This window comes from Echinops telfairi, unplaced genomic scaffold (assembly GCF_000313985.2).
Source record: "Echinops telfairi isolate 266 unplaced genomic scaffold, ASM31398v2 ScPeMD7_443;HRSCAF=831, whole genome shotgun sequence".
NCBI classification, from domain to species: domain Eukaryota; kingdom Metazoa; phylum Chordata; class Mammalia; order Afrosoricida; family Tenrecidae; genus Echinops; species Echinops telfairi.
Window position 1 is genome coordinate 453,794 of NW_022104341.1, and position 12,785 is coordinate 466,578.

The following is a 12,785-nucleotide window of genomic DNA, read 5'->3' on the forward strand; positions in this document are numbered from 1 at the left end:
AGAAATGTGTGAAAGAGCTGCACCACCCAGTGCAGATTCCCGGGCGCTTAAAGCAAGAATGGTGCAGGGCCACAAGAAGGCAAAAAGGGAGCAAAGGGCAGCACCAAGGGGCACTGGATGACCAAGGTTACGGGAATAAGATACCCGGCCAAACGATGCAGCTAGTTGCAAAAAATAAGCCCTTCCTTCGAAGATTTCAGCGTCCCTTTGTTGTTCTTCGGTGGCGTCGCGTCCTTCTGACCCATAGCCATCCTAAACACAGAAGGACACACTGCCATCCTGCGCCACCCATTGTTGTTGTGTGTGAGCCCACTGCTGCAGGCCGGCATCAATTCATCTCCCTGAGGGCTTCCTCTTGTTCGCTGGCTCTTGACTTTCCAGCATGATGTCCCCCTCCAAGGTCTCCCCCGACAACCGTCTGAAGTCGGTAAGAGGAAGGCTCGCCATCCTTGCTTCGAAGAAACACTCTAGCCAGACGTCTCCCACAGCAGCATGCTAGGGAAAAGGAAAAGTACCTTCCTCTTCAGCAAAGGGAAATAAAAAGGAGGCTGTCTACTTCCGAAAAGATTTAAAGCGTCGGAAACCCTGTAAAAGAACATTATGGGTCGAAATGAACTTGATGTGTGGGGTTTTCATGACGGTTTCCAGCCGGAGACAGAAACTGTGAGAGCAAATCCGGGTAAGGGAGGGGAGACAGAAAAATGAAACCTTCCGCCCATGCTTGGCAACCCGGAAGTCGTGTCACAACCGAAGAAAATAAATCCGCCGGACAATTCTAAAGCGCCGGCGAGGCACGCCTTCAGAATTGGCCAATGAGCGTGCGTGTTATCGCCAACGTGTGGGCGTGGCTCAGACGTCCGTGGCGCGCGCAGGCGTACTTAAACGCACTCGGTTTGCGCGCACTCCGGCGACGTTCTCGAAATTCCGCGGCTGCGATGGCGGGCACGGGCTTGGTGGCGGGCGAAGCCGTGGTGGATGCGCTCCCCTACTTTGACCAAGGTTATGAGGCACCCGGCGTGCGGGAAGCGGTGAGTAAGGGGTCGCGGGCAGCCGGCCGCCGCTCGGGAGCACGTGACCGTTCCCGCCCCGCTGAGCCGCTGTTCCCCTCCGCAGGCGGCCGCGCTGGTGGAGGAGGAGACTCGCCGGTACCGCCCCACCAAGAACTACCTGAGCTACCTGACGGCCCCGGACTATTCGGCCTTTGAGGTAAGTGGGCTTCTTGAGCCCAGCGTTATCAGAGAGCTTTCCGGTGGGTGTCTGCATTGACAGCCTCAGCTGCGTAAAGGTGCATTTCAAACGCCCGCGTTACCCGTCGCGCAGCCGTGGCCGACCTTGTCGCGCAGTTTCTACCCGTGACAAACGACTCGGTTTCTGATCCCGAGACCCCTAGAAGGATTTTCTGGTAAGTTCGTGAATCCCAAACTGGGCAGAAAAATTGGTGTGTACATTTTTTTTCTTTCTGAAATAGGATCCATACATTTCCAAAGGAACCTGCAAATTACAAAGGTCTGCTTTAAAACTATTGATCCTCGTTTGTTGGGTGGGTACTGGGTTTGTCCGCAGCTTTATTGCTTTGACTCTTGAAAACCACTGGAGGGCGGGCTTTGTGTGAAAGCCTCGAAGTGCTTACACTGGAAGAGTGTGACTGAAGGGGGGGCATGTCCTATCTGAATTACTTACGTGCCATTTTAAATGATTTATCTTACTAATGAATTCAAGATACTCATTAAGGTCTAACCTGCTGGATGTAAAATACTATTTCTAAATTGTTGGATAATTTGAGACATCCCCGTACCTAATGGGTTTGGAATTCCCCCTCCCCATTATACGTAACCGTTTATTTATGAAAGGGTTTTATTATTAAAAAACAGCATTTATGTTTATATATGTATTTAACCATCTTTACTGGCATATAATTCACAAACTATACCAATGAGTAGTTCAACCATATTAAGAAGAGTTTTACAATAATCACAATCAATTTTAGCACATTTTCTTTGTTCTTGTGCTCATAGTTATTAACTCCCCACTTCCCCCCAACTTCTGCCATACCCCCAAGGAACCATAAATCCAGTTACTGTTTCTGTAGATTTATCTATCCTGGATTTCATATACAGAAAAACATTTTTAAAAGAAAACGACAAAATTAAGAACAATAACAAAAGAAAACAAGATATTAAGAAGTGGGTCAAAAAGGAGATCAAATGATGGGGTATTAAATAAATTTTAACCTAACTGCCTCTGCAATAATCCCATCTTCCAAGGCATTCTGCATGATAGCAAGACTATTCACATCCTTGTCTATTCACCAGAGGGAGAGTCACCAGAGAAGTTCATCCACATCTATATTGACGTTGAAAGGAAAACTGTTCATAAAAATTTAAATAGAAATATTCCCATGAAATGCTGTTTCATAATATAAATGCTGTCTTCTCATGGGTGTTTTTAGATGCTCAGTGCTGTCAAATCAATTCATAAGAGCCCTCACGTGCAGCCACATAACAAAGTTATGTTTCAGCCCGTTGTTGCAGCCACTGTTGCAGTCAGTTCCTGGGGTTGGGGGCCTTCTTTCTGTGACCTCTGCTTTACCAGAAGGAACCTGGTGGTGGAGTGGGTGACCAGAGCTGCTGTGAGGTCAGCAATTCAAACCCACCAGCCACTCCTTGCGAGATAGGTGAGGCTGTCTGCTCTTGTGAAGGTTTACAGCCTAAAGGGCAGTTCTACTCTGCCCTAAAGGGTTGCTGTGAATCAGAATCCACTGAACGAGGGTGAGTTTGACTTAGTTTGGGTTTTCTTATTACCAAGCTTGTCCTACGCCAGGGACTAGTCTGTTCTGCAACGTGTCCAAAGTACCATCATGACCCTTTGTAGGAGCGTTCTACCCGTACTTCCTCCAAGACAGGTTTGTTTGTTATTCTGGCAAACAATAAGGAAATCTATAATTTGCAAAAAGGAAATAGATTGATGGTTGCATAGCAGGGAAAGATGAGAGAGTAGAAGGGTAATGACTGAGGTGTGTGGAGTTTTTATGATGTTGGGTTATGAAAATATTCTGAAATTGACTGTGGTGCTATGTATGAGTCGCTCAGTTGTGTATCTTTTTTAAAAAATCGCTTTATTGGGGGCTCATACAACTCTTATCACAATCCATATGTACATCCATTGTGTCAAGCACATTTGTACATTTGTTGCCATCATCATTCTCAAAACATTTGCTTTCTGCTTGAGCCGTTGGTATCAACTCCTCCAATTGTGTATTTTTAACAGTTGGATAGTACGGTTATGAGTTAGACAGTAGCTCATTCAAGCTGTTGAGAAAACTTGTAAGCAGGAAATTGGGCTCTGGAAGGCACTTGCTTACTATTCAGTCTCTGTTAGAACAGTTGAAGCTTGCAGAATACTGAAATTACATGGGCTAAGTTAATATTGTGCGTAAACGGTACTTGATCTTTAGAGTAGGTTCTTCCTACCCCCCAGCAAAGTATGAAGAAAATAACAGCCAGGACCAGAAAGTATAGATTTGAGCTCAGAGCACATTATTTTATGGTTCTCAACACTGACTTTACATTTAACTGGTGTATGATTAAACAGTTATGACCACCATGTCCAAGTCCCATCTCAGAAATTAAATGGACGTAAGCGAGAAGACCAGGTTTAGAATGGCTTTCAGCTCACCCCACCTGATTGCAGTGTTCTACTGTGAGAAGTGGGGGTGGGTGTAGTACTTATTCAGATGCCACATTTCCTGTCTGAGCTGGATATGGAATTGGAGGAATTTGAGGTCACTGTGTGTATATAATTTTTACTATAGTTTCTATTTAGTTCAGAGAAAATTTGGAGGGGCGTTCCCTGATTTAATTTAATTAATACAATGTAACTGATTGTATACATCTCTGGGAGCCACTGCTTGTTGTCGAGTGTAGTGCCTATGGCTGCTGACTGAAAGGTTGGAGGGTTCCGCCACCCGAGGGGTGCTGTGGAAGGAAGGCCTCGTGATCTGCTTCCACAAAACCAAGTATTTAGACTTTTGTCAAGAGTCAGAGTTGACTCAGCAGCAACTGATGGTGTGTAAGAACCCAGTTAGGCTAGTTTGATTGCTCATTTAGTGGTTGCTCGTTTCAATTTGTAGTTACAATTTTGTTTCTCTGATTTACTTATCAGACCGACATAATGAGAAATGAATTTGAAAGATTGGCTGCTCGACAACCAATTGAATTGCTCAGTATGAAACGGTGAGTGCTCTTTCTCAGTTGAGTGCAGCTCATTGTTCCCTTTAATTTATTAGTAAAGTTGGACTGTAGCCATGTCAAAGCCAGTGTTCTTGTATGATAGATGAAAGAAGTGCCCCAGAATCTGTAAACAAAAACCTGGCTTTCCTTGCAATGCTTAAGCAGTGCGTTTGTGAGAACCACTAGTAACGCACCTGTCAAAGCAAAGTCTACCAGGTGTCTGGTTCCCAAAGGATAACCCTTTTGAATTTCTTGAGTAATCAAAGTCCCTTTATTATCACCTCCAAGCAACAGTTGAGGATTTGTGCAAACAAGTGGGGTCTGGCTAGGCCACAGAGAGCATATCTAGTCAGCTAATCTCAGGAAGGAAGAGGGATATGATTTAGTCAATCATGAATAGTCATTGAGGCCCCAATATAACTGCAATAAGGCCAAATAATGGCTAAGCATGGAAGTTCCGTGCGCTTCCTGGTTGGAAACAGCACAGGAGAAGGTCCACACATCTTGGAGCCATGGAGACACTGTGGTTTGGCCTTGGCCTTGCGTGTCTCTTCAGATTTTTTCAGGTTGTAATAGATTTGTTATACTCTTCATAAATTCTTTGAGTCACTCCAAGGAATGAGTAAACTCACAGGAGTAATGAGAGCCAACAGGGCCTGGCAGCTGCCTAGTTGGCACCCCAAAGAGCTCTGTCCTTGCACTGTGTGTTCTGACCTAACTCGGCATGGCCAGGATCCAGAAAAGACTGTGCAGACAGCTCGCATAAAGGACTAGTAGTGTTCTTTTAAGTTGTGTGCTCTGACCTAGCATGGGGCTGGTGGTCATTCTGAAAGAAGATGTTCTTTTAACTTGTAAGTCCTGAAACCGCTCTGGTTGGCTGGGTTCAGAGAGAGTGCTGCTTGAAACAGTTGGCAACAGAGATGAAGTGGAAAGATGAGGACTAGACACGTTCCAGATGAGAGTTTGGATCCATGCTGATCCTTACCATGCAGTTAAAGAGGGGCTTGAGTCTGGCTTCTCTGGAGAGGCAAACCCAGTGAGGCTTATATACATATATACACAGAGGGAGAAATTTCCTTTAAGGAACTGTCTCACACTGTGGTGAAGGCTGTTAAGTTCCAAATCTGGGTCAAGTGACAAGCTAAAGACCTTTGAAGGCTCACATGGTTACTGGGGCTCAGAGGCCCCAAACCTGCAGGTCCTGCAGCGGGCAAGAGACCTCAGACTTGGGGTTGCAGGGTTGGTAGCACCCAACTCTGCAAGTCAGGCAACAGGCTAGAGATAGGTTACAGGGCTAGATTGATAAATCTTTCTCAGCTTATATTATTTCCTTATATTGATGACATGATTACTTTTTTACTGTTGCATACATAAAATCTTATTTATAAATTAAGATAAGGAGGTTTCTTGTGAGTTATGCATCTTATTTTCAGTCTCTGGTAGAATTTACAGTATGTGTAGGCCCCTGGGCCATTCACTCTGTTAGGAAGAACAACAGTTTGGGGAAATATGATTTTACTTTGCTTTTTTGTTCTTTAATTTTAGATATGAGCTTCCAGCCCCTTCATCGGGTCAGAAAAATGATATCACTGCATGGCAAGAGTGTGTGAACAACTCCATGGCCCAGTTAGAGCACCAAGCCGTTCGAATTGAGAATCTGGAGCTCATGTCACAGCATGGGTGCAATGCCTGGAAAGTATATAATGAGTAAGAGCGGTTTCTTTGTCTACTTTATCTTGCTTAAAATCTGTCCCTTCCCCAACTTTGTTAGGGGTTGTGAGTTGAAAATAAGCATAGCTGTATTCTAACTTGGGACGGGGCCCACAGACTACCGACCCATATGAAGCCCCACTGCTATAAGGCTCAATCTTACACATCACTCTGTGGAGATCTTTATAACAAGAGAACAACAGAAAAGAATTTGCTGTCAGAGCTAGCCTCTAAGCTCCTATTTTTGTTTTGTGTAAGTAGCTTCATCATTATTATCTACCTTGAGTTCATTTTCCTTATTTTTAAAGTTTGGGTGCTAGACTGTCTTTGGGCACCATGGAGCTGAAAATCCTCTGAGCATCTCAATAGTGTAAGGAAGAAAAGACCATGACGTTTAGAGAGGATCGTTTGACTTGAGTGAAAGTCTACCACTGATGGTTGGGAGGTGTTTAAAGCCATGTGAACTGGGGTGGCTGAGGGAAAATCAAGGGAGACCTAGCTGTGTAAAAACTTGAGCGAGAATCACGGCTCGTAGAAGGAGAGCAGTCTGAGACAGGAGAGTAACTCAGGTGAGCAGACTTGGACTGTGTTGTCAGCCTTCCACTTTTCTTTTTCCCTCCTCGAGCTCGGGGTACACAGTAGGGAAGCAAGGTAAGACAGATGTTTATACACAACTAGAACGGAAAGGGGGTTCTAAATGACGACCCATATCAGATACTTTCCACTTACGAAAAGCAGTCATGACAGTGTAAGAAATGGCATAAAGAGCTTAAAAAACGGTAACAGCTCTAGAATGGAAAAGACTTCAATTAGCTCTGACAAATACCTCATTCTTCACAAGTAAAATAGGTGTAATAAATTATTACTCCTGCCTCAAAGAATTTCTATGGAAATTAAATTATCTAATTCTAACTCATGCTTCCATGTGAATCAGAGTCAACAACAAATGTTTATTAAAGGCATTGGTAGCAGGCAGGAGGCCCAGGTTTTTTCCCAGCCAGTGCATCTCAAAGACTCCCGCAGAGGCTTGTGTGCTGCTATGATGCTCAGCAGGTTTCGATGTCGTTGCCACACTGAGATAAAGGAAGAAATCCGCCAGGGAAAACCCTGCAGAATCCAAGAGTCTGATCCTATTTTGCATGGGTCACCGTGAATTGGGGCATCTCTACAGCAACTAACAGCAACCGCATTTTAAAAGTATCTTGCTGGATGCTTGGCATAGAGAGCTTAATCGTTACTAACTGCTTTGAGCAGAAACATGTAACTTTGTCAGCCAGAAAGTTCCCTGTTGGTTGGCACAAATACACCTTAATGTACCTTAACCTCTCTTCTTTAGAAACCTAGTTCATATGATTGAACATGCCCAGAAGGAGCTCCAGAAGTTACGGTAAGTCATTGCTGTATTTTAGAATAAAGTTTAGGTAAACCTATAATAAAATTGATAGAGTGGGAGAAGAAATCTGTGAGATCTCTGTCGCGTGAGAGTGAAAGGGGGAAGAGGGCACTAAAACTGATTGTGATGATACGTATAAAGCTCTTTTTAAAAAAAATTATTAGTTGGTATGTAATACATGCATCTGTCTAAATTTCAGTTACATTAAATAGAATGTACAATTGCTAACATAATCAGTTTCCAAACATTCTTTTTCTACATGGACTCCTTTACATATTTTTAATTGCTTTAACCAGGGTAGTGTATCATATGTGAATGCTATATCAAGAAAACTTAAAAGAAGAAACCAAACTTGACCTGTGGTTACAATGGGTGAAGGAGAAAGAGTTGATGCTTCGGGGCATTGAGTTTGCATTAATGGTGGTGGAATAATGTGGGAAAGGCTATCAGTAATGGTACAACACAGAGAGTTGTGGCACTGAATGCTACATATAGAAGTCGTAGAATTGGAGAATGTTTTGTTAATGTAGACTATTTTTGCCAAAAATATGAGAAAAAATTACATGAATAACAATCAGTACAAGAAAGTAGAAAATGTTCTAGAATTGAATGTGGTGATAATTGTACAACTTTTCTTAATATGATTGAATTATATGAAATATGGATGAAGTACAATAAGGCTTTTTTAAAATGTACCACAAAAAATATCAGTCACTGAATTGTTTGAATAAATTCTATCAAACTTAGGAGTATAAACAAAATAAATAAATAGTTGGATCAACCTTTGTCTCCCTTCTGATGGACATAGTGTTCATGCTGAGGGTGGGAGAGAGATCTGACATCTGAAATCCTCAGGTCATTCGTACCTTGTAAATCAGAAGACAGGAAATACACTTTAAAACCGGGGAGAAGTTAGAGACTCGCATGTATAATCTAATTAGTATGTAATAAACTAATCTCTGTACATGTACACATAGTAGAAGTCACCAAACTTGAACAGTAATAACTAGAGAGAACAGCAGGGGAAAGGGCCTCGTGTGCGCGCACGCTTTCCAGTGAGCCATTCTATAAAATTTATAATTTAACTAATTCCCCCAAAACATAAACTCACGGCCAATAAGTTGATTCCAACTTGGTGACCCTATAAGACAGACTAGACCTGTCCCTGTGGGTTTCTGAAACTTAACTCTTTACAGGAGTTGAAAGCCTGGTTTTTCTCCCACTGAGCAGCTAGTGGTCTCAAACTACTGACCTTGAACTAGGGCTCCTTTAAAAAAATAATCATTGAAACAAATTAATTCCTGGCAGTAATTTATAACCGTCCTTCCCAAGGTTTAAAGATATTATCTGATGTTGATGATTGATTTTTCTGTTGTATTTAGTCTAAGGATAAAGTCTAATTGGGTTGTATAAATGATTTTCTATAGGAAACATATTCAAGATTTAAACTGGCAGCGAAAGAACATGCAACTAACAGCTGGGTCTAAACTGAGAGAAATGGAGTCAACGTAAGTACCCTCACTGCCGTCATTCATCTTTTCGATCACTTAGCACATTGTTAAGGTCAAGATTCAACAGTAGGACTCAAAACCATGTTTAAAAATGATGCCATAGTATCTGAGGGGTGCTACCATCTGGAGCCCACCCTTCATGGCCGCTTCTGAAGTGATGAGAGAGCAACAGACAAGACGTTAGCTGCTGTTAACTTAGCCACCTCTTCACGCTCTTTTCAGACTAGAGTTTTTGCTTCTGCCTAGTACTCTACATATATTCCTCTTTTCAAAAGAAGGGGGGAAAGTATACCTTTTCCGTAAGTGTTTCAGGAGGGAGATCCCATGCCTTTTTTGATAGTTTGTCAGTGTCTCCCTTTTGATCTCTTTGTTTACACATTCTATTCTTAAAATGCCCTTCTACATCTAGTCACGTGTGTTAATGTATACAAATCCCACATGTTGTTAAGTGCCAGTGATTGAGCTGTTTTGGCCCATACTGACTGCGTGTAACTGCCCCTATGGGTTTCTAGATTGTAATCTTGGCAGTCACACATTGCCAGGTCTTTTTTGCAGTGTCGCCACTGGGTGGGCTTGGACCATCAGCCCTTTGAGCAGCTGAGCACTTTACCATTACCTCTAGGGCTCCGTAATGTCTGTCTAGCATCACAAATTTGGTATTGTTTTTGCTTCACTGTATCTCTCCCCTTCAGTCACCCACATGATTCTTGCCTCACCCTTGGCAAGAATCACCTCAACCTCCAGTTATTGTGTAGCCTTACACATTTTTTTTTCAAAGTTGATCCTATAAATCTAGAGGTGTGGAGGTCCATGTGTTCTTACTTCTTCTGGATAATTGATCACTCAGTTTTCTGTGTCTCCCTTACCTGTGTCCGATGGGCTTGTTGTGGTTCTTGTTAAGAGCACACAGAGCAAAACACGCCCCAGGTCAGCTGGTTCCAGGCGCGCCTTTTATGGCATGATCCCGCTCTTTGAGTCCTGCGACTATTCGGGTTTTCTGAGTTCTTCCCCTGGTGACCTAAGCTCCTCGCTTCCGAAGGTTCCTATACAGCCTTTGGTATTACTGTCATTTTGATCTGATACAAATAGCTTATAAAAGAACAGAATGCCCAAGGTAACCAGGTTTTATTGATTACGCTGAAGTGTTGTTTGATTTTTAAGATTTCAGGGCAGTGGTTTGAGGGATTCATTCAGCCCCTTGGGCTCCAGAAAGTCTGTGTTCTGTGAAAACTTGAAAGTCTGTTCTGCATTTTCGCTCTCGATCAGGATTCTTCTATAAAAATCTTAGAGGAAAATGTTCAGTGGTGGTAGCTGGGCACCATCTACCTCTACAGGCCTCCTGGCAAAAAAGGGCATTTGTTTATGGAGGTATTTAGCCATATCTTCCATATTCCTGACTCCTTCCTTTATTGTTATAGGTAAATAGAGGCCATTTGCCTTGCCTTGGATGACTACATGCAACTTACTATTTTTTAAATTAAACTTCTTTTACTTTGAGATCATTGTAATTGTACAGTTATAAGAAACATAGATAACAATATGTCCTTTACCCCGTTCCCTCATTTGTGCCTCAAATTGTTTTTTAGTGGAAAGTTAAAAATGAAAGCTTGTGGGGGAGGAGGTTCTTGAAACCTGGCAGATGCTGGGCTTGGTCTATGCTGCTTGGGTTCCACCCGAGAGATGCTGTACCCTGTGAGAGCCACCCCATCTCCCAAATCCAGCTCCACTGCTCCAGGCTACTTTGTCTGCACCCCCTTGTAGTGATCATGAGAACCACCTCAGTCACCCACCCCAATTGAAGCTCAATTAATTATGTGTGTCCCATAGCACTTCAGAGCCTTCGCTGGGACCCCTGACTCAGGCATGCGCACACACACACCCTTCTACTTCCCCTGACACATACACACACCACATCACCCCACCCCCCTACTGCTTCCCGAAAAAGGACAAGAGTCAGGGGACTCAGTGCCACCCTCAGCCTAGACCCAAAGACCTGCTGCCCCTCAGTGATCACCCGCTTCAAGCCCCCGTGACTCGCAGTGGAAAAGCACCTGGCAGAAGGCCCAGAAGAAGTTGGCCTCTGTCTTCTGAAGCCCAGCTGTGACATCTGAGAAACGAAGCCCTCTTCCACCTCAACATGGGGAGGGCGGGGTCCTTGAAATGCAACCAGTTCCTAGGGTCCCAGGCCTTATCCCTCCCCCCCTCCCCCCGTGCCAATGACTAAGCTGCTCTTGGGGACTTAGCTCCATCTGAGCAGTAGAGACCACTCACCCCACAGCTCCTTCCACAGTTGCTTAGCCTGGCCCCCTCCATATGGCGAGGCTGAACACTCGTGCAAGGCCTGATGGAGACTCCAGGGAACAGACTGGTTTCTGAGCTTGGAGCTGGGGAGGGAGGGGATGGTCACCACCTCTGCCTGAGACAGTCCCAGCAGGGTTCCTAAGTCCCACCCAGACACGCGCTTTGCAGGAAGGCCGTCATCAGTGAATGCTTTACCCAGCCTTACGCATGATTTCATTAAAGCGAAGGTCAAATGTTTGTCCAAAAAAATGTAGGTTTGAGTTATGATGGTGGATGAAAATATACCTTAAAAATCATCCAAAAGAAATTTTACTTTGAGTAATTTCTCTCTTTTTTTCTCTTCTAGTTGGGTATCTCTGGTTAGTAAGAATTATGAGATTGAACGGACTATTGTACAACTAGAAAATGAAATCTATCAAATGAAGCAGCAACATGGCGAGGCAAACAAAGAAAATATTCGACAAGACTTCTGAGAGAAATTGTTTTATAAGAAGGACGAGAATGATTGAACGATTGAATTATATGTAAATTTAATTTTTTTAAAAAAGGAAATCAAAAAGTGGAATAAAAAAATATTTTACCTAGGTGACGGATATGTTCAGAAACAATCACTGCTCAATTTGATGTTTATGTTTAATAAAGACATCTATGATTTTGTAACAAGTTTGGTTTCCACAGATGACCAGGCATCTGAACAGTTCCTGACCTTGAAGAACCAACAGCCACTATGGAAACTCGGTGGCTAAATTTTAGGAGCCATAGAATATATAAACATGTAAAGTTTTCAACATGTACAAGAATTTGAGGGGATTGAAATGAATGTGGTGAAACAAAATGAGTGTGAATTGTTGATTGTAAATGTGATCATCTACTTTGTAAATATTCCGCTAAGCTACAATAAAAGTTTTGATTTGTTTTTTTAATTCTGCCCAGCTGAGAAAACTGGATAAGCAGTAAAAAGGATAAACAGCAGTAGTATAGAAAGACCTTTTTATAAGTCGAGCACAAAGCTCATTGCAGAAGGCAGGAAAAGATAAACTGAGTACTGTTTGACCTGTGTGACTAGTCGGTGGTTTTGCATTTGTTGAGGAAAAGCACTGGAGAACCGTTTGCATCAAAGGACGTCGTTTGTGATTTCCGACCATCTTTAAAACCTTGGTGCTTTGCTTTCCCATTTCCTCTCTACACTTGAAGTGTGGACTTTGAAACATAAGTGGAGTTGAATGTACTTGACATTGTGAAGTGAAGCTGATGCCGGGCAAGAGTTCAGTTGTGCTCCTTTGTTCGTCCTTGTGAGTGGTTCCTGCTTGACCCCCTTGGAGGCCAGGCCTGGTGTTTGGAAAGGTCACAGTATAGGAAACGAGCCCTACTGTCCTACATGTAGGGTCACCAAGAGTCCAAATCTACAGCAACTAACAAAAATCTGAAAATTGGCAAATCTGTTCTTCGTGGGACTCTGGATAGTTGACCTAGTTGATTGCAGTAGAAAATGCAATTAGAGAAATCTATGTAATGTATCACTATCAAGAAGGTAGGTTCTAATTATGAAATAATATTCAGAATGTTGAGAATTGGCATCCACAGTAGAGTCTAGTGGCCTAAATCACAGGGCAGCTGAGATCGTATGTTAAGTGAGGGGAA

General features: G+C 43.1%; 1 protein-coding gene across 1 annotated transcript; it reads left to right on the forward strand.

The window, feature by feature from the left end:
• Nucleotides 1–912: 912 nt before the first annotated feature.
• BCAS2 (BCAS2 pre-mRNA processing factor) lies at nucleotides 913–12,067 on the forward strand. The gene is made up of 7 exons (XM_004699158.2): nucleotides 913–1,028; nucleotides 1,114–1,206; nucleotides 4,162–4,232; nucleotides 5,775–5,936; nucleotides 7,276–7,326; nucleotides 8,760–8,840; nucleotides 11,491–12,067. The coding sequence occupies exons 1-7, from the start codon at nucleotides 936–938 to the stop codon at nucleotides 11,615–11,617; spliced, it is 678 nt and encodes a 225-aa protein (XP_004699215.1). The 5' UTR covers nucleotides 913–935; the 3' UTR covers nucleotides 11,618–12,067.
• Nucleotides 12,068–12,785: the final 718 nt, after the last annotated feature.